The sequence below is a fragment of the Typopeltis vanoorti genome, chromosome 4 (genome assembly GCF_054136105.1).
Source record: "Typopeltis vanoorti isolate ZY-2024b chromosome 4, IOZ_Tvanoo_1.0, whole genome shotgun sequence".
Lineage (NCBI taxonomy): Eukaryota > Metazoa > Arthropoda > Arachnida > Uropygi > Thelyphonidae > Typopeltis > Typopeltis vanoorti.
In genome coordinates, this window is record NC_143552.1 from 47,239,433 (window position 1) to 47,264,232 (window position 24,800).

At 36.9% G+C, this 24,800-nt stretch overlaps 1 protein-coding gene across 1 annotated transcript in view; it reads left to right on the plus strand.

Moving 5' to 3' along the window:
- LOC150107281 (protein Skeletor, isoforms B/C) overlaps window positions 1-24,800 on the plus strand; it is a 365,485-nt gene that overhangs the window by 55,378 nt on the left and 285,307 nt on the right. Inside the window, exon 4 of the mRNA XM_090391768.1 lies at window positions 8,967-9,075. Coding sequence (XP_090247894.1) covers window positions 8,967-9,075 — 109 coding nt within the window. The remainder of the gene's footprint in view (window positions 1-8,966; window positions 9,076-24,800) is intronic.

The following is a 24,800-nucleotide window of genomic DNA, read 5'->3' on the forward strand; positions in this document are numbered from 1 at the left end:
TACTGATGCAGTTGACATCGCCCAAATGATTATTTTTATTAGAATGGTTTTTAAAGACTTTTCTACTAAAGAAGAATTACTTACTGTCATTCTGTTAAAGGAGCAAACATGGGGTGAAGATATATTTACCAGTTTTAAGAGTTACAGCAAGACCATTCAACTGCCTCTTTATAAACTAGTGTCAATTACCACGGATGCAGCACCAGCTTTAACAGGTCATCGCAACGGTTTTATCATACTATGTAGGCATGATGAAAATTTTCCTAATTTTTTACAGTATCATTGTATTATACATCAACAAGTGCTGTGTGCTAAAGTTTTAAATATGAAAGAAATTATGAAAATAGCTTTCAAGATTTCCAATTGAATTCAGGCAAAAACTCTGCAAAGGCACCTTTTTAAGTTGCAAATGGAAGAAAGTGATAATCATGGACCTTATGCATACTGATGTCAGGTGGTTAAGTCGGGGCAAATTTCTTCAAAGATTTAAGGATTTAATTGAAAAAATTAAACAATTTCTTGCCAATAGGGGCGACGAATACGAACAATTAAAAGATGATATTGCTATTGGATTTAGCTTTTTTGACCGACATAATGTAAATTAAATGAATTAAACCTAGAACTTCAGGGTCCCAGAAAAACAATTACATTGGCACCTCGGTTGTCGAACTTAATTCGTTCCCGAAGACTGTTCGGAAACTGAATTGTTTGAAAACTGAAACCATTTTCCCATAAGAATTAATGTAAAATGGATTAATCCGTTCCCGAACCCCAGATGATTGTTTATTTAAACCTTTACTTCATGCATAAGACTGTATACAAACATAATGAAAATGCATAAAATCTTACATAAAAAGAATAAACACAATAAATAGATAAAATATAGACTAAAATTGATCGCCTCTTTATTTTGAATATTGTACAGATCGTTCATTTCGCCATACCGAACTGCATAGCAAGATCCGAGACATGAATGCCATTTTCATGTTTGGATATGATTTCTTTTTTCATCTCTATCGTGGTGGTTCTAACAACTTTTCTTTTCGCTTTGCTGCTATCACTATTCTTCTGCGTCCCATAGTGGCTTAATTAATAATAATTTATGAAAAAAAAAAAAACATAAAGCAAATCAAGAAAACTCACTGCAAATTGAGCAGGTGTTTGCACTGTACCTATACTTTCTTGCCTTACAGCGGAGCACGTGGTTGCCGTTTGTCTGTTCAGGAACCGAAATTCTATTCAGAAATGGGGCGTTTTTTGTTCCGAAAATATATTCGGGAACCGAATTGTTCGAGAACAGAGGCGTTCGACAACCGAGGTTCCACTGTAGTTCTATCAATGCTTTTAAAGAAAAATTGAATCAACTGATAATGAAGCTTGAAAATAACAATTTATGTAATTTTCCGAATATGATCGCACAATTAAATAGTTCTGCTTTTGTTAATTTCAACAGAAATAAATATATTGGTGAAATTCGGAAAGTAATTGCAGAATTTGACGACCACTTTCAGGAGTTCAAGAAACTTGAGAATGTAATTCTCTTCATGAGTTTTCCATTTGATACCAACTTAAAGCCAGAAATAATAGCAGAAAACCTTTCCTCTATTTTTGATAGAGGAAATTATTAGAGAAAATTGTTATGCTAGAAGAACGGGCACACGAAGCAAGTGCACAAGAAGAGAGATTTTGGAAATATTTACCAGAATGCAAGTATCCCAACTTAAGAAAATGTGAGGAAAATATTTATGCTTGTTTTGGTTCGACATGCTTGTGCAAATCGGCATTTTCGCAAATGAACATTATTAAGTCAAAATATCATACCACATTAACATTCGAGCATTTGGAGTTATGTTTGAGAAATGCATTGACTAATTACACGCCCAATTATGCAAAAATTGTGAACTCATTGCAGTGTAGAATAAGTAATGCTGGTTCATCAGGAAGTTCAAAATGAATTGTCTATTTTAATCAGTGTGGTTAATAAACTGCAATATTCTTTTAAGCATTATATCTAATTAATATTATGATAATTATAATAATATATTGTAATAATAATAAATAATATTACGATAATTTTTTCTTTGTCTAAACATAAATTAGAAATCTTATACCTTATACTCCAATTTTGAAAAAGGTAGATTGCAGGTATATCTGTATAGACAATGTAGATCTTATGCAAACATTAGTTGATACCCCTGTTCTATAGCTATGGATACCACTGGCGAACCCAGGGAGGGGGACAAGGGGCCCTGGTCCCCCCAAAAGAAAAAGGAAAAAACACTGAAAAATTTCCAAAAATATTTTCCTAATTAAAATTATTATTATTATTTTTAATTTATGTTGGGTCTTCTATTTCTATGCTACTTATGAATTAGCGATCACATAAGGTGGGAATATCCTATAGCACTCGGGAATCCTGACCGCAGTGAAAGCAAAGCGAATGAAGTAATGCTTGGGCTCTACTTCATTTGCCCGAGCCGGGCCAGAGGAGATCACGGGTATCATGTATTGGTGATCAGTGCAGATGCTCAGGCATAGCTCATATGCAATGCTTAGTGTAAAAAAAAAAAAAAATCAGCTAACTCCTTTTTATTCCCGTATATAGGGAGTGGGCGAGGCCGTTTAGCCCTATCTAACTTTTGGAGACTGAGTGGGCAGTTCAATCTTCACTGTCAGCCAATCAGAGATAGCTGGCCCAAGGCTATCACAAATTAAGTGGCACGCAGTGGAGAGAGAGAGAGAGAGAGAGAGACGGCTCAACAAGTGCCGCCATCTCGTGGTCCCTAACCCTAACACGCGTATTTAATGTCTGAAATGATGTGGGTTCTGCGGTCGATTTTCTTGAGTTTACTGGACGAAAAACCCGAGTTTCCAGGAGAAAAAACCCGCTTGCCCATGCCAGAGATTGACTAATGCTTAGTGTGTATTCTCAAATCGTCTACTCAACTCGCCTGCCCTCCTCCCCAGATTAAATCTCGAGTGCCCCCTCCACCCCACTGATTAAATCTTGAGTGCTCGACCCCTCCAAGATTAAATCCTGAGTGCACCACTGATGGATACTGCACAAGTTTCACTATATAATGAAGTGCTTGTTAATGGAAATAGTAGTAGCGTGAGAGATGAAGAAAGTATTGGAATGCAAGAAGAACAGGAAAATGGGGAGGAGTTGGGGTGGACAGGGAGACACAGAATTGGCATAAGTGTAGTGGGGAAGTCACTACCAACAGATTAGCTTGGTTAGGACTGGTTATAGACCTAAAAGTGAACCGCTGTGTTTATTTACAATTACCAGGATCATCAGAAATAAAGGAGATGAAATTGCTTCACTGATTGGGTTTATTATTATTATTATTATTGGTGACGCCTCCAAGGAGTCCGAAGACTCATCGCGGGAGGACACCTATTGCACCATTTATTCACCCCAAAATTGTTGGAATAAGTTTAGCATGGTTGAATGAGGATGATCTCCTGACAAGAATAGAAATAGAAGGGTACAGTATTTTTCACGAGGATAGAAAGGACAAGAAGGGAGGGGAGTGCTGCCAATGATAGCAGGGGAATTATATGCACAATAGATAGACATGAAAGAGGAAAATAGTGACAATGGTTTTGATGCAGTGTGGTGTGAGGTGGAGGTTGACAGGAAGAGATATTTATTAAAGATACCAAGATATTTTAAACCTGGTTTTACTCTAATTTCCCACAGACAAACAAGTCAAGTTTGCGCTTGCACGTATTGCGAGTTTAGCTGACCCTCAAAGTAGTGTAAGTCAAGGCAACTCATGGTAAAGGTAGAATAAGCTCCGATCACTATTCTTAATATTTACCCTTAATGCACAGCCCATATGTTTGAGGAGATGTATGATGCTATGTATAAAAGGCAAGGGGGGGGCCACTACCCAGACCGGTTTAGACCTGTATTGAGGTCTCATCAGTGGGAGCCAGGCAAGAAATACCAAGATTTTAGTAACACTGAGCTTATAAGTATTTTGTCAGAACAAGTTACCATAAGGCGTTTTAACCTTGTTAAATAAAAATCTCAGGAGGAGATATAAATGTAGAAAGTATTTTACCTTGGGTATAATAAATGTTAAAGATACCAAGATATTTTAAACCTGGTTTTAATCCAATTTCCCAAGTAAGCAAACAGACAAACAAGTCAAGCTTGCGCCTGCACGTATTGCGAGTCTAGCTGACCCTCAAAGTACTGCAAGTCAAGGCAACTTATAGTAAAGGTAGAATAAGCTTGGATCACTATTCTTAATATTTACCCTTAATGCACAGCCCATCTCCTTGAGGAGATGTATGGTGCTATGTATTAAAGGCAAGGGGGCCACTACCCAGACCGGTTTATCATTGGGAGCCAGAAAAAGAGAGATTTAGTTTGATGTTGCTATTTGTCAGAGAATATGGAGGGCGAAATATGTCAGCAATTGGGTTAGTGAACAAGGGAAGGATGATTGTTATGGGCAATTTTAATTGAGGCTATATAATTTGGAATGAAAATGAATTTGTTGAGTGACAACTATCTTAAGCTGTATGTAAAGGAGAGCACGTGAGAATAGAGTTTTAAATCTGATCATTTTATCAGAGGATGTGATTGAGTGAAGTTTCACACTTCCCTCCAGTTGGTGTGGAATACAATTAGTGATATTCTAGTGTTTTACGATTATTTTTGTTATTAACCCATGGCTCAAAAGCAACATAGACATTGCTATAAATATTGCTTTCAAACTTGGCATCATTGCATATACAAAGAAAAATGGCAAACAATGCAAAGAACCTTCTCCTCAGTCCTTTGCTCACACCCTCCTATACAGTTTCCAGCAATGATCTCTTGTTCTGCCCCCCCCCCCTGCACTCTCCCATTCTATGAAAAATCTCTTCCATGTCAACCTGATAACAACCCCTGACTAGCTTATATGTCTCAATCATATCTCTTCCTCCTATTCATGAGGCTTTGCAACTTACATTCTCTCAATCTATGCTTGTATTCCACATTCCAAAGAACTCTTTCTTCAAATATTGCATTTCAGCAATTTCGCTTTCTGTCACTTCCATACTATTGCTCCCTCTCATTGTTCTGCCATTACTTTTTTTCTGCTTCCTCACTCCTACTTCCTTTTTGCTTCCATATTACTTACATATTAATTGCATACAGACAACTGCAGGAAGGCAGACCAAGTTCAGAAGTGACATAACCTCCGTGTAAGTGTAAGGTTTGCGATTTGATAAGCAGTGATGGGATGCAAAGTATATACTTCATGGGGAAACTTTAAATGACATAGAGAACAGTGATCCTACTAACATTGGTTAATGTGTCAAGGTTTATTCTGACTTTATTATTATTAACATAAATTAGGTATAGTTTCTGGGAAAATTCCCATGCTACTCCTCTTAAACACTATTATTATAATTACGGTTATTATAGCCTGTTTTTGTTTAGGAGTGTCCCTCATTTTAAATACATTGGCTATTATTACTCAAAAAGTAATTTTAGAGCATTATGGGTGAGTATAGAAGGCAATTATAGCAGAATAAAAGAGGTGAAAAAATGTTTGTACATACCTTGTTTGAATACTAGGATGTTCTTCCAATTTCATTTCATGATCCTGAAGGTTGTTTATAATGAGGGGAGAGGAAGGGAGCATTGGGGGGGGGGGATGTTTTGATGCGAGAAAAATAAATTTGGAAACACGGGTTTTGTGTTAATAATAATAATAATATATATATATATATATATATACTATTGTGTTTGTTTAGGGATGCATATTGGGGAGGGGGAGGAGGAGAGAAGGGGAAGGGTTTACTTATGGGGAAACTGGGGCAGAGGAGAGCGGTAACGGGGTGTGGACCGTTTCGGTCGACTGACCATCATCAGAACATTTTTGGAATGTAGGGCTATGTCAAGACTGGAAGTTGAATTTGCCAAATAAGGGCATTTCCAAATTTATTTTTCCCACATGAACCCCCCCCCCCCCCCCACGCTCCATTTCTCCCATCTTGTTATAAACAATCTTCAGCAGGATCATGAAATTGGAAGACATCCTAGTATTCAAACAAGGTATATACAAAATTTTTCCACCTCTCTTATTCTGCTATAATTGCCTTCTATACTCACCCATAATGCCCTAAAATATATATATACCCCTTTTTTGAGTAACAATAGCCAATGTATTTAAAATAAGGGACACTCTTAAACGAAAACAGGCTATAATAGCCGTAATTATAATAATTATTAACATAAGATCTTCATGGAGTCGAACAACTCATTGCGGGAGATCCATGGGCAAATTAACTTGGGTAAATGCTAAGTTCGTTCGTGCCTCGAAAGAACTTGGCATTTACCCAAGCCAAAGTGTTACAACTAAAATTTGAGATATCCAGTTATGTTAATCCAGAAATTTGGGATATTCTGGACAAGATCACAGATGACTTGGCCAAGCATCTATTTACTCAAAAACAAAGAACAATTAATAACAAAGTTTCAAGCAAGCATTAAAACTACAGGAAAGCTTAAGACAATTACGATACCATAACGAAAGGAGCAGCCAATCACCTACAAATGCAGTTAGGAGCAACCAACCACCATCGGACCACTGTCTGGTTATCAACCAATCAGATTACAACCTAACCCAAGGTGAACTTTCACTACTATGGAAAGGTTTAAATTACGCCATTGCTCCGAAGTCAGTAAATAAACTTGAAATAATCTATCATATCGAGAGAGGTTTAAGATCCCTCCCCGCCAATTTAGCTGAAAAAATACGGATGGAAACTCCTCTTTACTAAATTCAACCAAAAAATTAAGCAGCTACCTAAACAAAGCTGAAAAACTGCCCCTCAAATCCCTAAAAAAAATAACCGTGACATTATTATCGCAAAAGCAGATAAAGGGAATGCCACTGTTGTTTTAAATCGGACAACCTATATAGAAAAAATGAACCATTTGGTATCGTACCACAACACTTACCAATTGGTAAATTACAACCCCATGCAACGCAACAAAAAGAAAACTACTTAAATCAGTTAACATGTGGCCGGAAGAAACAATTAAAAAATTAATACCGCAGTATGCCTGCATACCCAGAATTTATGGCCTGCCAAAAGTACACAAAACAGACACACATTACGTCCGATTGTGGAAGGAATCGACAGCCCGAATTACCACTTAGCCAAAAAATTAGCAGCCACACTCAAGGAATTGGTTGGTCATTCCCCTTCCTACATAAAAAAAAATACACAACATTTCATAAACAAAATTAAAAACATTACTCAACCACCAAGATCTATTAGTCAGCTTCGACATAACTTCCCTTTTCACCAATGTCCCAATCAATGATACTATCTTGCTCTTACAGAACATATTTCCACACGACATCACAGCCCTCTTTGCCCACGTACTCTGCTCCGGATATTTTGTGTAGCAAAACAATTTTTTTTTACCTTCAAAAAGAGGGTACAGCCATGGGCTCACCACTCCCCCCCCCCCCAATAGTGAACTTTTATATGGAAGACTTTGAGCAACGAGCTCTAGAGTCGGATTGCCTAAAGCCCAAAATCTGGCTCAGATATGTCGACGATATTTTCACCATTTGGCCCCATGGCCACGAAGCACTAAATACATTCCCTCTTCCATTCCTAGACACACATTTCCTTCAGGCTGTCTCTCCTTCTCAGTTTACCGCAAACCTACACACACAGGCCAGTACATACACACAACTTCTTATCACCACCCAACACAAAAACTAGGGGTCATAAGCACCCTTAAACACAGAGCTCAAACTATTTGTTCAAATGAACAAGCTCTTAACCATGAATATGAAACCATCAAACATGCCTTTATAAAAAATGGATACAGTATAAAAATGATTCACAAGATCCTCCACAAAGATACCACTAATAACAAAAAAATTTCAAGAATGCTATTGCTATACCATATGTTAGAAGCATTTCTGAAAAAATAGACAGAACACTACATAAATACAACATCAAAACCACCTTTTAACCCTGGACACCTACTCAGTTCTTAAGACACCTACTCAGTTCTTCCAAGGATCCTCTGCCACACTTAGCTCACCCAGGGGTTTACAAAATGAAATGCACATGTAACATACCATACATATGGGAAACAGGGCGAACCATCCCAATCAGGAAGGATGAACACAAACGACAATAATAAAATACCTCCATTTTGGAAAAACCGGCCTTTCTGACCACGCACTCCAAACATACCACAGAATTGATTGGAAAGGTACCAAGTCCCTATACCGCACCAAAACCTGGTTCGAGCAGAAATTCAAGGAAGCATGTGAAATGCTCAAACATAATCTGAATAAAAAATGGTCTAACCATTCCAAGAATGTGGAGGACCCATCTGCAACCTTCATAGCAACCACAAAGAAAAATCTCAATACAAGAAGACTTGGTGAAGTTTTTTTTTTTTTTTTTTTTCCCTGAACATTCAATAGCAACCTTACTGTGTACAAATCCAAAAGATAATCGTAATATAACAATATGAACTGTATAATTCCAGAAGAATCCTAGTACGTGAGGACTTCAGCAGAGTTTGTTTTGTTTTTTTTATCACTAGGGGGCAGGCTAAGAAAAAAGATTAGTTAACAACGTAGATGTAATTTATCTGTATAGAGTGCAACAGCATGTAGCTTGGTTCTTATACACATGTATCCTTCTGATGATGACCTGAATACAGGGGTCGAAATGACAAGTTATTATTTTATTATTAATCAGTAAAATAATCTTTTCAGCACGTGTGTTTTGTGTCCCTAAATTTATAAATATGAATGGAAGAATAAGATATGAGCAATGATAAATTTTTATTTTGGCAAACAGGCTGTTTCTAAATTGCCTGTTCCTTTATTATTCTTGAATATTAGTACATATGCTGAAAGTTATTTTCATTTTCATTTTTCAATAAAATGAATTGTACCTCTTTTCTTTTTCAGGAAACAAAGTCTTCGACAATATATCACTGAAGATATCACAGTTTCTCTTGATAATGGAAAGACTGTTAAAGATGTCAAATGGCTTTCTGTGTGGTGTGAAAGTTGTTCAGTTAGTTTTTTTTTTAATATATATTTATATGTTGTTTTTTTATATATTATTATTATTATTATTCAGGCCTCCATGGAGTCAAAAGACTCATCGTGGGAGGTCCTTCCTAAGAACATAAAGTCTGTCGAGACTCATCGAGGGGAGGACCCACCCTAAGAAAAACAAAGTATCATACCACTCCTTAAACTCATTGACTGTTCTCACTCTCACCACTTCATCAGGCAATGCATTCCACGGTTCAACCACCCATGCAAAGAAACCACTCCTCACCTTCTTGCTCACAGTTTCCTTTCGTAACTTCCAGGGATGGCCTCTTGTCATCACTCCTTCCCGTTGTTCAACAAAGGGAAAGAACTCCACAGTGTCAACCCTGTAACCACCTCTCAACAGTTTAAAAGTCTCAATCATATCACCTCTCCTTCTTCTATCCACCAAACTCTGCAGTCCACATTCCCTCAGCCGATCCTCATAACGAAAATTGTACAGTCCTGAAACCATCTTTGTCATCCGTCTTTGTACCCTTCAAATCCTGAGGACCAAATCTGAGAACAATAGTCTAAGAGTGGTCTGATTAGAGACTTATACAATGGAATGATAACCCTTTTATCTCTGCAGGTCAGTGTCCTTCTCATAATTGCAGAAATCCTCTGTGTTACCTTCATCACCTTTGCAATATGTCCCCTAAATTTCAGGTTTCTATCAATCATCAACCCCAGATCTCTTGTCTCCTCTACTTCCTCCAGTATAACTCCTCCCATAGAGTATGTATGCAGCATCCCATCGATGTTTCCCAAACCTCAAGACCTTACATTTTGCTGCATTAAACTGACACCCCCATTCATTTGCCCATCTATCTAGCTTATTCAAATCCTCTTGCAGGGCTACCACATCTGCACTATTAGTAATAATCCTTCCCAGCTTCACATCATCTGCAAACAACTGAATATCCCCTTGCAATCCACTAGGAATGTCATTGATATAAAGGTTAAACAATATAGGTCCTAGTACTGAGCACTGTGGGACCCCACTTGTAACCCTCTGCCTCCTTGAAACTGCTCCACCATACACAACTCTCTGATACCTATCAGACAGCCAATCCTGAATCCAGTTGACAAATCTGACATCCAGACCCATGTGCTGCAACTTAAATATTAGCTTATCATGTGGCACCCTGTCAAATGCCTTTGCTAAGTCTAAGAAAATTGCAGTATATGCCTTTCCCTCATCTAATGTTCTTGTAACTTTATTATAAAAGGCTAGCATATTGCTAAAACAAGAGTACCCTTTCACAAATTCATGTTTCCTCAAACAGATAACATTACCCTCATCTGCCCAATGCTGTATACAGTCCCTCACTACTTTCTCCAAGATCTTAACAACTACTGATGACACACATACTGGCCTATAATTAGACACTTCCAGTCTGTTACCACCCTTATGCAATGGCACTATCTTACCTTCCTTCCATTCCCTGGGCACATTTCCCACAGCCAGACTTTCATTGAAAAGCCAAGTTAAAGGCACTGTCAGTTCCCTAGCACATTCTCTCTAAACTCGTGGTGAAATACCATCCAGTCCCAAAGCATTACTGACATCCAGGGTACTCAGTATCTGAGTACTCTGGATATCACACTCTCCTCCTGTACCTCTAAACCTCGAGCCTGCCCTATCTCTCTAGCATTAAAACTGACTCCTCTAGGATGAAATACTCCAATAAAGTGTTCATTGAACAATTCTACTATGTCCTCTGCATCAGTCACTCTATTCCCATTTTTATCCCACAATATCATTCTTCCACAGTCATTTCTCCTCATACTTGCATCTTACTTGTCATAGCTAAAAAATTCCCTAGGATTTTCTTTGGATCTTAGGGCCAATCTTCTCTCATATTCCAGTTTCGCTTTCCTTACCACACTAGTCACTCTTCTGGCCTGTGTCTTATATTCTTCATGCATCTTCTCTTCACCTGTCTCCTTATATCTCTTCCATAGCCTCTTTTTCATGCGATTCCTGTTTAATATTGTTTGTCATCCACTTTACTCCAAATTGTGTCCTTTTCTTCACTCGTGGTATACAACTTACCATTGCTGCTAACAAATATTCTTTCACAATTTCCCATGCACTAATGATATCCCGGCCTTCCAATTCCTCCCTCCTTGAAACTTCCCGAAGTTGACGTCTAAGACTATTATAATCACCTGCTTTATAATTCCACATAAGTTCCCGTCTCTTTGATACTCCTGCATGTCTATTCATTTACCAAGTCAAAACCATATGGTCACTCTCTCCAACTGGTGGGAGAGATGTCATCTCAGTTATTATCAACTCTTCTGATGCTATAACCAAATCCAAAACTCTTGAACCTCTTGTTCCCTCTGTTACATGTTGCCTAAGACATTTGTCCCTCAAGAATTCTAGAAATTTCATTCCCCTATTGCTACATGCATCTTCCTCTCTCCAATTTATACTACTATAGTTAAAATCTCCCATAACAATCATTCTTCTTGCACTTGCTAAACTTAACTGTCTTAACATCTCCTGGTCCCCATCCTCTCTGCTCTTGGGTCTGGAGCAACACCACACTAAATATCCTGTCTTGCTCACCTCTACCTCACACCATATGCTCTCAAAATCATTTGTCTCACTGCCTTCCAAAGCCTCCACTCTTAGAGGACATAGGTTGTCACTTATCATAAGCAGTACCCCACCACCACCACGCTTTCCCCTCCTATCCTGCCGAAAAATATATATATATGTCATATGCTTAATTAATTTTATAAGAAAATATATAATAAAGCTCTGCTGATATTTTCTTTAATACTCAAATTAAATCTAATTAGATCAAAGGAGTTTAACCTTTCATATTAAGATGTAAAAATCAATCAGTTTTTAGCAAATAATGTCAGTTTTTAAAATAACTGTTATAATTTTCCTTTGATGATATAGGCCCTGTGGTCTGTTTCAGTTTTGTTCCATATGTTTAAGGGCTCCTCTATTTCTTTTTTCCTTTTGGTTTATATTTCACTATCCCCCCCCCCCCAATTTATTGGTCATATTCTCTTCTCCTGTGTAATCCATTTATTTCTGTAATTATTTATTTTAAAGCTGATTTTTGTAGAACAATTCTGTTTCTCTCCTTGTCTAATTTAACATATACTGCTATTTTTCTCAAATTTTATTTCTGCAGATGTGGTTAATGTATCTGCTCTCCAACCAAGATTCTGCAGGTTCAAATCCTGCTATTTGCAGGGATGTTTTTTTTTTTATTTATGTCTGGTGTGAGACCACCACTTTGCTTTATTGGAGACCTGAAGTGGCTTTAAAAGTTTCATGTTGGGTCTCTAGAGCAGGCTTTCTGGACCAGGTAAAAAAAAATAGACAAAAAAATTACAAAAACTATAAAATTAATAAAAATAGAAAAAAAAAATTTTTTTCCCACCTATGGTATTAATATACTACAGGTTTACTTTTTTTTGTGTATGTGTGTATTTTTTTTTTTTCATCGTCCATGTTGCACTCAAATTATTTTTCAAATTATTTATTTTTTTTTTTACTCTCACCCATGAAAGATTATTTGTCTATACTTCAGATAGGCTCAGGATCATACTTTTATTTTTTTTTATGTAATCCAGAAACTTCTCATGAGAGCATACAAGCCACTTCAGGCCTCCATTAAGCAGGATGATGGTCTCGCAAGTCAATGCAATTCATCTCCTGTCTAAAATTGCAAACATGCATATCCATCGTAGAATCCAAACCTGCAGCCTGTTGTTTGGAAAGTGGGTGCATTAACCACTTCTTCAGGCCTCCATTAAGCAGGATGATGGTCTCGCAAGTCAATGCAATTCATCTCCTGTCTAAAATTGCAAACATGCATATCCATCGTAGAATCCAAACCTGCAGCCTGTTGTTTGGAAAGTGGGTGCATTAACCACTTGACCAATCACGTCAATTATTACTAGAAGCATGTTAATTTTTTGACAAGCCAAAGGCAAGTAATTTTGACTTGCTGAAACAGACATGATACCATAATTTGTTTGAAATTATGGTATTATCAGTTAATTGTATGTGTTCTTTGGCCTGTGCTTTTTCTTTTCATCATCATCATCACGCGTATCAAAGATTTAGGCCTAGCATGGCCTGTTCTGGCCTTAGAAGTCATCGTTGAATCGTTTAAGAGGATGTCCTGGTTTTTTTTTTTTTTTTGCTTTTTCTGTGCTTTTTCTTTTCTGGAAGGAAAAATCAGAGTATTTGGGAGGAAAAAACTTTTCGCCCCCTTACAAGGAAGGGGCATTGTCATTACCAACATAACCATGAAGGCTCCTAGAAGGGTGGTGGGTGTCACGTCTTTTTCAAGAAATTAGTTGTACAAAGTAGCATGGAATGGAGTGTATGTTATTGGTCTGGGAAACCAGTGACTTCCATTTCTGCAGTCCTTCATTGCCACATCCTTAAAATATGTTTAAAAAGTGTTGTGCCATGTGGAACAAATTTCCTGCACATGAGGGCTTTCAAATAAAAATAAATAAATAGTAATTTATTTATTTTTAACTTATAATTTTATTTATTTTATAATTGTAAGTGATTTTCTACACCCCAAACCAGTCTTAAATTTTATGTCATTCATTAATTCTAGTTTTATTTGTATTTTATCCAATTTCAACAAAATCCTGGTCCTTTTAACAACTTTTAAAGAAGCTTGTTAATGGTTTGCTGACACATCATACAATGGGCAAGAATATCTTGAAGATCTTCTCCACTACTGAGAGTTAGTATTAGTTGCTGCATAAAAACAGGCAGCTCAGTCTAACAGCAAATTTCAGAAACTTTTGATATTTGCTGTAAACATAAGTCATTTAATTAGAACTCTTATTTCGCAACTTTTTGAGTTGCATTTCTACAATTTCTGAGTCTTATATTTTAAAAGCCAAAGAGCTCTGTATATTAAATCAAATTTAAATCTTATTACAATATGACTGTGCTTTTAAATGTTTTTATAGTACTGCTGAGATGTATAACATTTTACTCCCAGTTGATCACCTATAATCTGATAATTTCTATTGAAATGATTATATGCAGTGATGTGTTGCAGCCAGGTAATATTGATTCATGTGAACCTCTTGAGGCAGATTTAGAACTGGTTAACAATTTCCGTGAAAACCAAATATGTTATAGAATTATCTTAATCTTATAAAAGGGTATGGAAAACGTATGGTATACAAAATAAACTTAAAATCAAAGGAACATAAAATTCTAATAAATAAAGATCATTTCTACAACAGATGAATCAAGATTTATGATGATATTTGGGCACTCATCTAATGTCACAGCATGACCTCGCATCTAAGTTTATCCTAACATGTAAGAAATGTCAGTATTTGAGAGAGTTACCAAGAAAATTCTAAAGTTGACAGTTCTAACGTGTGCTTGATGATTTGTTATCTTGATTTCTATTGGTCTACATCATTCAGTCTGTTCGTATTGTGTCAGTGAGAAACTGTCTCTTACTTTAATTGCCCCTCTGGATTCATCTGATAAAATCCTCTCACTAAACGTCTCCATCATATTGTAAAATTCGATGTAGCTTAAAATTTTTACATCGATTTTTACAGAGGTCGCATCTCAAAAGTTTGTGTTGTAAAAATAACCTTTGTATAAAGAATGTATATATTCCGATGGGAAAGTTACATTGAGCCGGCCTGGTTGGACGAGTGGTTAGCATATCCGTTCTCCAGCCAAAAGACTGCGGGTTTGAATCCTGCTGTGGGCATGGATGTTTGTGATTGTCTGTGAATGCACTAGTGGTGGTAGTTGGCAGTAGATGGCGTTGGTGTAAGATGATGAAGGTTGGTGGAGTAGTGAGACGAGGAGTTGTAGAGTTGATGCCCTCCCTCGATGAGTCTTTGAATCCCTGGAGGTGTGATATAATAATAATAAAAATGTAGTAACAAAGAATGTCTAAAATTAGTAACAACAAGAGAAAATGCTGTGTCACTGGAAATTGAATGTTATTGTTTTAACTAAGTGCTTTGGAAACCTTTGTTTAAAGCTCTGTGTACGCCAACCTTTAAGGTCATTCTTAAAAGGGTCGGCGTGGATCAGACAAGGTTCCGCTGTCCGACAAATCGGATTTTGAAGTGTGCTTGAGATAACAAAGAATTGGTCGGCTGTAATATCAGATCAAGGAGTCGCGCCGAATTCTTCGGGATCTGAACCCTTCGTGCAAGGTCCCGGAGACGGAGAAATAAAAAGGCATTGAGGAGAACATCGATATTGGCAGTCGAACATAGAGGACATGACTATACGGCTAGGACATGCCAGAAGTCGGAGGGAGGCAGAGAAAAAAAGGACGCCGGTCCACTAGGCTGTCTAGATCTTGGGTGTTGCTGTGGAAATTACTGGAAGCTATTACCCGAGGAGCAGACTTCAGTGCCCGGAGAAGAATGCACTGCTATCTGAATGAGACTGCATAAGCTCTGCACATTGGACCTCCTTGCAGGACCCCATGAGTCCCGGAAATAAGCGTTCCAAAACCTTGCCAACACCTTGATGAGATGCTAGTGAAATAAGGCACTGTAGAAAGAAATCTAAGGCCTGAGATGGAAGAAAAGTCTGAGAACTCTGAAGCAGAACCTTGAATGAATGTGCGACCCAGATGACAGAGCCTATGTGAGTTTATTCCAATTTATGTTCTATGTTTCTTTTATGTAATGTAGGAGAAATAATTAGATGGACTGAATAAGATATAAGGTACTAGGAATAAGCAGTGTCTATAAGAAAGCCTTTTGATTTGTTAGTAATTGGAATATAATTGTGAGATAACTTGGCATAACAAGTTAAATTCTTTATGAATAGATTAGAATTGTTTTCTTTATAAGCAAAGAAGTAAATGGATATTTATGCTGTGTAGTTTGTTTAGAATTACAGAGAGAAGTTTTTTTTTTAAAGCTGAAATTTAACAGATAAGTAGAGAGAGTAACCTCCCTATCATTTAATTGATGTACTTTTGTATTAGTGTAAATAAATGTGTTTTAGTTATATGTCAACAGATTGCCACCTGATCTTTTGATTTACAATGTGCTGTTCCTAAACCTAAATAAACTCGGACCTGAGAGTGACAAATAAGATATTAGAAGTGTAGTTTAAGTGCATGTGGACCACAACTGTTTATGCTATTTCATTTGAAGGAATGTATGCTACAGAGAGAGAGATCTGCTGGCCATATTACAAAGTCTTATGCCTAGAAAGGAATACTGGTGGCGCAGTCTGAACAAACAAATTTTCCAGCTCCTTGGCATACGACAAGTAGTCTCCACGTCACAGTGCGAAAGGTGGAATAGATTTTTGTACGAAGGAGTAAGTCACTAAGGAGACACAAGATAGATAAGAAACTAACAAGGATAGAGAATAATTAAGATATTACAAAGGCCTAACAGACATTACAATAAGCAAAAAGACCCACATATTACAGTATCACCTCTCTTTCTCCTATCCACCAAACTCTGCAATCCACATCTCTTCAACCTCTCTCTCTCTCCATAGCCAGCATTCCAAATTCCTGATATTGTCTTAGTCACTTGTCTCTGGACCCTCTCCAATGTCTCCACATCACATTGAAAACCAGGTGACCAGATCTGAGCACAATAGTCCAAGTGTGGTCTGACCAGTGCCTTATACAGTGGCACGACCACTTCCTTAATCTTGCATGTTAGAGTACTTATCATAGTAGCACTATGATGTGCAACCTTTGCAACCTGCAACTTAGCAATATGCCCTCTAAACTTCAGTCTGTTGTCAACCATCACTCCCAAATCTCTAATCTCATCCACTTCCTGCAGTACGGCACCATCAATATAGTACATAGCCTTATATTTCTGCACTTCAAAATGCAACACTTTGTACTTATTGATATTAAAACTACAACCCACTCTTTTGTCCAAGTAAAAAGTATTTAAATCTTCCTGAAGGAATTCAGCATCAGCAGTGTTACTTATAATTCTTCCCAACTTTGCATCATCAGCAAATAACTGAAGATCCCCAGTCAGTGTCCACATGATATATTGTTTACAAACAAGTTAAACAGCAAGGGTGCCTAAGAAACAGAACCCTGGGACACACCACTGGTCACCCTTCTTTTTTGAGACACTGCTCCATCATACACAACCTGCTAGTATTGTTCAGAGAGCGTAGCACACTAAAAATATATTCTTTTAATTTTTTTGACAATCTGGCAAAAAATAGTCATAATTTTGATTGATTTACACACACAAGATATTAATAATAGCAATTACTTATCCTTTTTGCTCCAAACAAATTAAACTATATTTTTGACATTTTGAGTAAGAAAAACGATACTCAAAATTATTTTTTTTAATTTTTATTGATTTTTTTCAAATTGATATATAATATCCATGTTAAAGGAATACTATTGAATAAAAAAAAAACAATAAAAGAACTCTTACCAGTTACCTTAAAAATAAGAGAATTAAATGAAGTTATTGTGAACACATCAAAAGATTAAAGCTAATTAACACACAATTTTAAACTGATTCACCAATCGTAAGTTTCGTAAAATATAAATAAGGGAGCTTCAGGTGTGAATGGAAGACCAGACACTAATAAATAAATGTGCAAATTACAACATTATTTCTTTCAATTAATTTGTTTTCACAAATCGCGCGGCACACCTGAAGACCTCTTGCGACACATCGGTGTGCTGTGGCACACCGGAAAATCACTGATCTAACCAAATATACTGTCTATTCCCATCCTATGCAGCTGGTACACCAACTTATCATGTGGTAATCTATCAAACGCTTTTGCAAAGTCTAAGAATATCACTGTATATGATTCTCCCTTATCTAACACACTTGTCACCTTATCATACAATGCAAGTAAATTACTGAAACAGGACCTACCCTTTACAGATCCATGCTGACCTTTATAAAGAATGCCATGCCCATCAACCCAATTCTGTATTCTATTCCTTATCAATCTCTCCAACACCTTGACCACAAATGCAGTTATACAGACTGGCCTATAGTTGGAGACTTTTGTCTTAGTACCATGTTTGTGGAGTGGTACTATTTTGCCCTCTTTCCACTCCTTAGGAACCCTACCCACTGCAAGACTTTCATTAAATAACCGGTCAAGGGCATAACCAACTGTAATGCACATTTGTTAAGCATACGTGGTGATATGTCATCCATTCCTACAGCCTTATTCACATCTAATCCAACCAACATCTGATACACTTCTGTTTCTTCCACTTCCAATTCTCCTAATACTTGCCTCTCTTTATATGTTGTACTGAATAATTTATACCAGTATGATATACGCTGATAAAGTGCTCATTCAGTAATTCCACTATATCCTTGGATTATTGAAGCAAGACTTCTATAAAATATCTTGTTCCTCTCAAACCAGTCCTGAACCCAGTTCACAAGTACTGAGATAATAATTGGCACATATAATTTGCAACTTCTGTCTTGAAGCTTCCTTTATGCAGTGGAATTATTTTCTCTTTCCACTCCATTGGCACCTTAACTCAGCTATTTCATTTGCTTATGTTACCTCCATGCTGTCACCACTTCTTAAAGTTCCATAGCCATTCATGCTTTTACTTGCCACATAGCAAAAAAACGCTTTGAGACTTCTTTTGTCCTCAAGAGTTAGCTTCATCTCATCAGCTTCGGCCTTCTTTGCCATTAAGGTCACCCTTCTTGCCTGTGCCTTGGGCTTGCTGATTACCCTTTTCTCTATATTCTCTCCACAATGTTTTCTGTAGTTTCTGCTTGATGATTGTTCATCCATTTAACTCCTACCTGGTGTATCCTCATGACTGAGGATACAGTCTGATACTGCTTTTTTCAAATACCCCTAACCATCTCCTATGTTCTGCAGACATCTTCTCCCTCCCAATGCAAATTCTTATTCCATGGCTCTTCTCTAAGTTCACCCTCAGTTTTTCATAATCCATACTTTGTAATTCCATACATATCCTCTCGTAACAGAAAATTCTGCATGTCTAGCACTCTCAAACCTAGAGTCCCCTCCATTCCATTACTTTCTATCTCACATAATCATCTCTTAGCAGATGCATAAATTCTACTCCCTTCTCTCCCTGTGAACTGTAGTTGAAGTCATCATCAAAATGTCATCAAATTCCTGATATTTATCCTCAAGGAGTGTACAGGATATGATTGACCTATCCCCAGAGGTGATCAACTGGATTAAAAACCTAAATGTTAAAATATGATTAATATTCTGTCTGAAGTTTGTCATAAATTTCATATTTGTATTTGCCTGAATGTAGATGTTTTACTTTTTTTTTATTTATATTATCATATATATGTATCTTATCTATATTCATGTGTATTTTATCTTATTGTCTTTTAATCATGTGTACAAGCCATACGATAAATAAAATAAATATAAGATTTATGCCAGGAGTGTGACTAGTATGGTGAGGAAGGCAAAACTGGAATATGAGAGAGATTGGCACTAAGATCCAAAGAAAATCCTGGAGAATTTTTTAGCTATGTGGCCAGTAGGAGGAGAAATGATTGCGGAAGAATGATATTGTGGAATAAAACTAGAAATAGAGTGACTTATTCAGAGGGCATAGTGGAGTTGTTCAATGAGCACTTTATTGGAATATTTCATTATGGAGAAGATTTTAATACTAGAGAGGTAGGGCAGGTTCGAGGTTTAGAGGTGCAAGAGGATAGTGTGTTTCAAATACTGAGTAATCTGGATGTCAGTAAAGCTGTGGGGTCTGGATGGTGTTTCATCACGGATTTTGAGAGAAGGTGCTAAAGAACTGACAGCTCCTTTGACCTAGCTTTTCAATGAAAGTCTGGCTATGGGAAAGGTACCCAAGGAATGAAAGGAAGGTAAGGTAGTGTCATTGCATAAAGGTGGTAGCAGACTGGAAGTTTCTATTTATAGGCCAGTTTGTGTGTCATGTAGTTGTTAAGGTCTTGGAGAAATTAGTGAGGAATTATATACAGCATTGGGCAGATGAGGGTAATGATATCTGCGAGAATCAACATGGATTTGTTAAGGGGCGCCCTTGCTTAAGTAATATGATTGCCTTTTATAATAAAGTGATGAGGGATGAGGGAAAAAGCATAAACTTCCATTTTTTTTTGGATTTTGCAAAGGCATTTGACAGGGTGACACATGATAAGCTGATATTTAAGTTACAGCACATGAGTTTAGATGTCAGGTTAGTCAACTGGATTCAGGATTGGCTGTCTGATAGGTATCAGAGAGTTGTGCATGGTGGGGAAATATCAAGGAAGCAGAAGGTTAATCTTTATATCAGTGACATTGTCAATGGATTCAGTTGTTTGCAGATGATGTGAAGCTGGGAAGGGTTATTAGTAATAGTACAAATGTGGTGGCTCTGCAAGAGGATTTAAATAAACTAGTCAGATGAGCAAATGAAATGGGCTGTCGGTTTAATGCATCAAAATGTAAAGTCTTGAAGTTTGGGATCCATCGATGAGAGGCTGCATACTCGATTGAAGGAGCTGTATTGGAGGAAGTAGGGGAGACCATCACTCCCAGAAGAGATCTGGGAGTGATGATCGATAGAAAACTGAAATTGAGGGGGCATATTGCAAAGGTGGTGAAGGTAATCCAGAGGATTGCTGCAATATGAAGGAATCTGATCTGCAGAGATAGAAGGGTTATTGTTCCATTGTATAAGAATCTGATCAGACCACACTTAGACTATTGTTCTCAGATTTGGTCCCCAAGATTTGAAGGGAATAAATTCCCTGTGGAAAGGGTGCAGAGGCAAATAACAAAAATGATTTCATGACTGTACCATGTTAATTATGAGGATCAACTCAGGGAATGTAGACTACACAGTTTGGTGGATAAAAGAAGGAGAGGTGATATGATCGAGACTTTTAAACTGTTGAGAAGCAGTTACAGGGTGGACACCGGGGAGTTCTTTCACTTGGTGGAGCAGCGGGAAGGAGCAATGACAAGTGGCCATCACTGGAAGTTATGAAAAGAAGCTGTAAGGAGGAGGGTGAGGAGTGGTTTCTTTGCATGGAGGGTGGTGGAACCATGGAATGTCTGATAGAGTGGTGAGAGCAAGAACAGTCAATGATTCAAGGCATGGTATGATAGACCCTGTTTTTCTTAAGGACCTCCCACGATGAGTCTCTTGACTCCATGGAGGCCTGAATAATAATAATGATAAAACTGTTTATAAGCTTTAAGTTTTTGAGAAACACTGATTTAATAAGTGGGTTCTAAACTGTTTAGTTTTAGTATGTGTCACTATAAATTTTTATTATTAAAATATAATAAGCACATAAACTAAACAGTGTATATTTGTAAAATATCGTTGCTGTAATACGGTGCCTACCGCAATATGGTTGAATGAGCACCCTTATTAACTTGCGCCATGAGGCAGTCTGCCTCTATGCTACACTCTGTCGATGGTACAGATGATAGACTTTGTGTTTCCTAGGAACGACCTTCTACGATGAGTCTTTTGACCCCATGGAAGGCTGAATAATAATAATTTTCACTAAAAATTATGGCTAAGTAGGTGAAATGTTTTACTTGTTCTCTAGGTTCTCCATTCACAATGCAGTTGATATTTTAAATGCTTCTGCCTATTTTCATTGTCTTTTGACTTGTTCTTGCTGACCTACATACCAAATCTATTACAACAGTTATTCAATTTAGTCAGGGAATCTTGCAGACTGGATTTATTTAGAAGTTATAAATAAAGAAATAAATTTATTTAGTTAGTTAGTTTATTTACTGCATAAAGTAAAGATCTGAGATTAACATCTCCAATTTTGATATCAGGTTTAATACCAATTTCCTTCAAAATGTGATCCATATAGATAATAAATAACAGAGGGGATATTGTACATCCTTGTCTGATACCAGATTTAATATCAAACCATCTTCCTGTACTTCCTTCAATTCTAACTGCTGACTTACACTCAAATAAAGACTAAATATTGCTTGATATAAGTCTCCATTGACACCATACAACTGGAGCATTTTGAATTGCTTTTCTCTTGGCACATGCCTTTTCCAGATCTACAAAACTTAAATATTATCTTTGTTATATTCCCATGATTTCTCAACTATTTGTCTTAAAGTGAAAATCCAGCTTGTTCTTCACCAAGCTTCCCTTCCCAACCCTTTCTCAAGTATATTTGCATAAATCTTACCAGAAATACTCAGTAGGGAAATAGCTCTGTAATTCTCACATTCAATTTTATTTCCCCTTTTATATATGGGTACTATGGGAGCTCTACTCCTTTCAATTGGTTTTATTACTTCAAGTATGGATATGTATTCCTAATTGCATGCCTGTTGAGTGTTTTTCACTACTGTGCTGTCACTGATTGTTTTGTTTAGCAATTTTTCAAAGTAATTACTCCATACATCAAGGATATCCTTTCCTCCAGTTTTCATGTCACCTTTATCATCTCTAATTCCTTTTACAGTTCTCTTTCCTTCATTTCTGAACTTTTTCAACAGCGTGTAGAATATTTTGCCACCTTCTTGATATTTATTTTCTATGTTCTTACCAAAGTCTTCCCATGACTTTTGTTTAGCTAGCTTTACACAGTGTTTAGCATTCTTACATTTCATTAAATATGATACATTATATTGGATTTATTAGACCATGATTTGATAAACATATATACATAATCATCGACAAGTTTCGCCAGCGAGGGTGTCTCTGGCTTTTTCAAGACGAGAAAGGTTATACTAACACTAAATGCTAAAACAAAAGAATGCAGTAACGTCCTAAAAATCAGTTAAACAAATTGAAGAGCATGCGTGGCATCAAAAGCATAAAGCGTGGAGACTTAGTCATTGTTATTAAACCGCGTTTTGTAATTTTTTGCGTAATTGAGTATTGAGTTCTGCTAAACATAATGAATTTATTAAGTTTTTCCAAATGTCTTTTAATATTATGCCTTGATTTCTATTGAGGTTGTCTCCTGTCCGTCGTACCACTGTAGCTTCTTTAAAGATTCTACATCTGAAATCTTCGTCAATGTATGCCATGGAGCTGTTCTTAATCTATGGAATGGGTTGAAATTGAGAAATGATGTGCTAATCCTGAGATGTTCTGTTCTGTTATCATTTACATCTTCGACATGTTCTTTGTTTCGGATTTCTAGGCTTCGTGAAGTGTGGCCTATGTAAGTCAGTCCACATGAATATGGTATGCTGTAAACTCCTGCATATTTGTAGAAAGCAATGCTGTCCTTAGGAGATCTTAACATATGGCGTGTAGTTAAAATAGGTTTAAATGCAACTCTGATGTTAAAAGGCTTCATGATTCTTGCTATTTTGATGGAGACTGAGCCTACATAAAGTATGACGATGGACGATACATACTGTGTCACTAGAGGTTGTTGCTGGGGATTGTTTCTGTAGACGATCTTTTGAATTATATTTTGTGGATAACCATTTTTGGATAGAGTTTTTGATATGAGTGAGAGCTCATCAAGTACATCTTTTTCTTCTATGATGATATTTTTGCTCTGTTTTTTAGCATATGTATGATGCAAAGTTTCTGTGCATAATGATGATTAGATGTAAAATGAAGATAACGTCCGGTGTCTGTAGGTTTGTGATAGATTGTGAGCTTGATTGTCCATTATCTTGTTTTTTAACTAGTACATCCAAAAAAGGTAATTGATGGTTGTTTTCTAATTCTAATGTGAATTTAATTTTACGATGGAAAGAACACACACCGTCAACATATCTCCACCAGACTGATGGTTTCGGAGTTATTTTTGCTAGGATGTCAGCCAGCAAAGGTTGGTCGATTGGTAGAGGCTCTGCTACTAATTGTTCACAAAAAGTTAAGCAGGTTTGAGCACGGTTAGTAGTTAGAAGGGTACCAATTGTTCGATGGTGTTGGCACATTCTCCCTCTGAGTCTTTGGACTGCTTAGAGGTGTTACATAATATTAATAATAATAATTATAATTTTCTAGTTTTTCCATGAACAGTTCTGCACACGGTGGTAACGGGGGACTGCTCATGGCTAAGCCTTCCAGTTATTGATATACTGTGTTGTTTACTTTAAAATAGTTAGACTTGAGGCAATGCCGGAAAAGCTGTGCAATGTCGTTTGGAAAGAGATCTTCCATGATCTTAATTACTTCTTACATTTGCCATTCTTACATTTGTCTCTGTATTCTCTAAGAGCACAAGCTGACTTATTTGCCAGGAACTTTTGATATGCTTTCTTCTTTTCCTTCACTGCCTCTTTAATTTCCTGTGTCCACCATAGAGTTCTGATTTTTCTATCCTTGCAGACAACCTCACCACATGCCTCTCTGGCTGAATCAGTCAATGTTTTCTTCAGGATTTGCCACTGAATCTCCAAGGTTTGGTTCCTGTTTTCAAACTCTTTCATTTTTTCTTGAATAATAGTTGTATATTTTAGTCTACAGTTCACGTCTGAGAGCTGCTCAACTTTTATTCACTTTAAAACTTTCTTACATGTTCTTCTTTTCAATATGAAATTGAATTTTATTCTGCTCAAGACTAAATGGTGATCACTTCCAATTTCAAATCCTATGTACATTCTTGGTGTCCTGCACCGGTGAGAAAACATCACTATCAACAATAGCACAGTCAAGGAGACTTTTCTTCTTCTTCTTCTTCTTCTTCTTATTATTATTATTATTATTATTATTATAATACACCTCC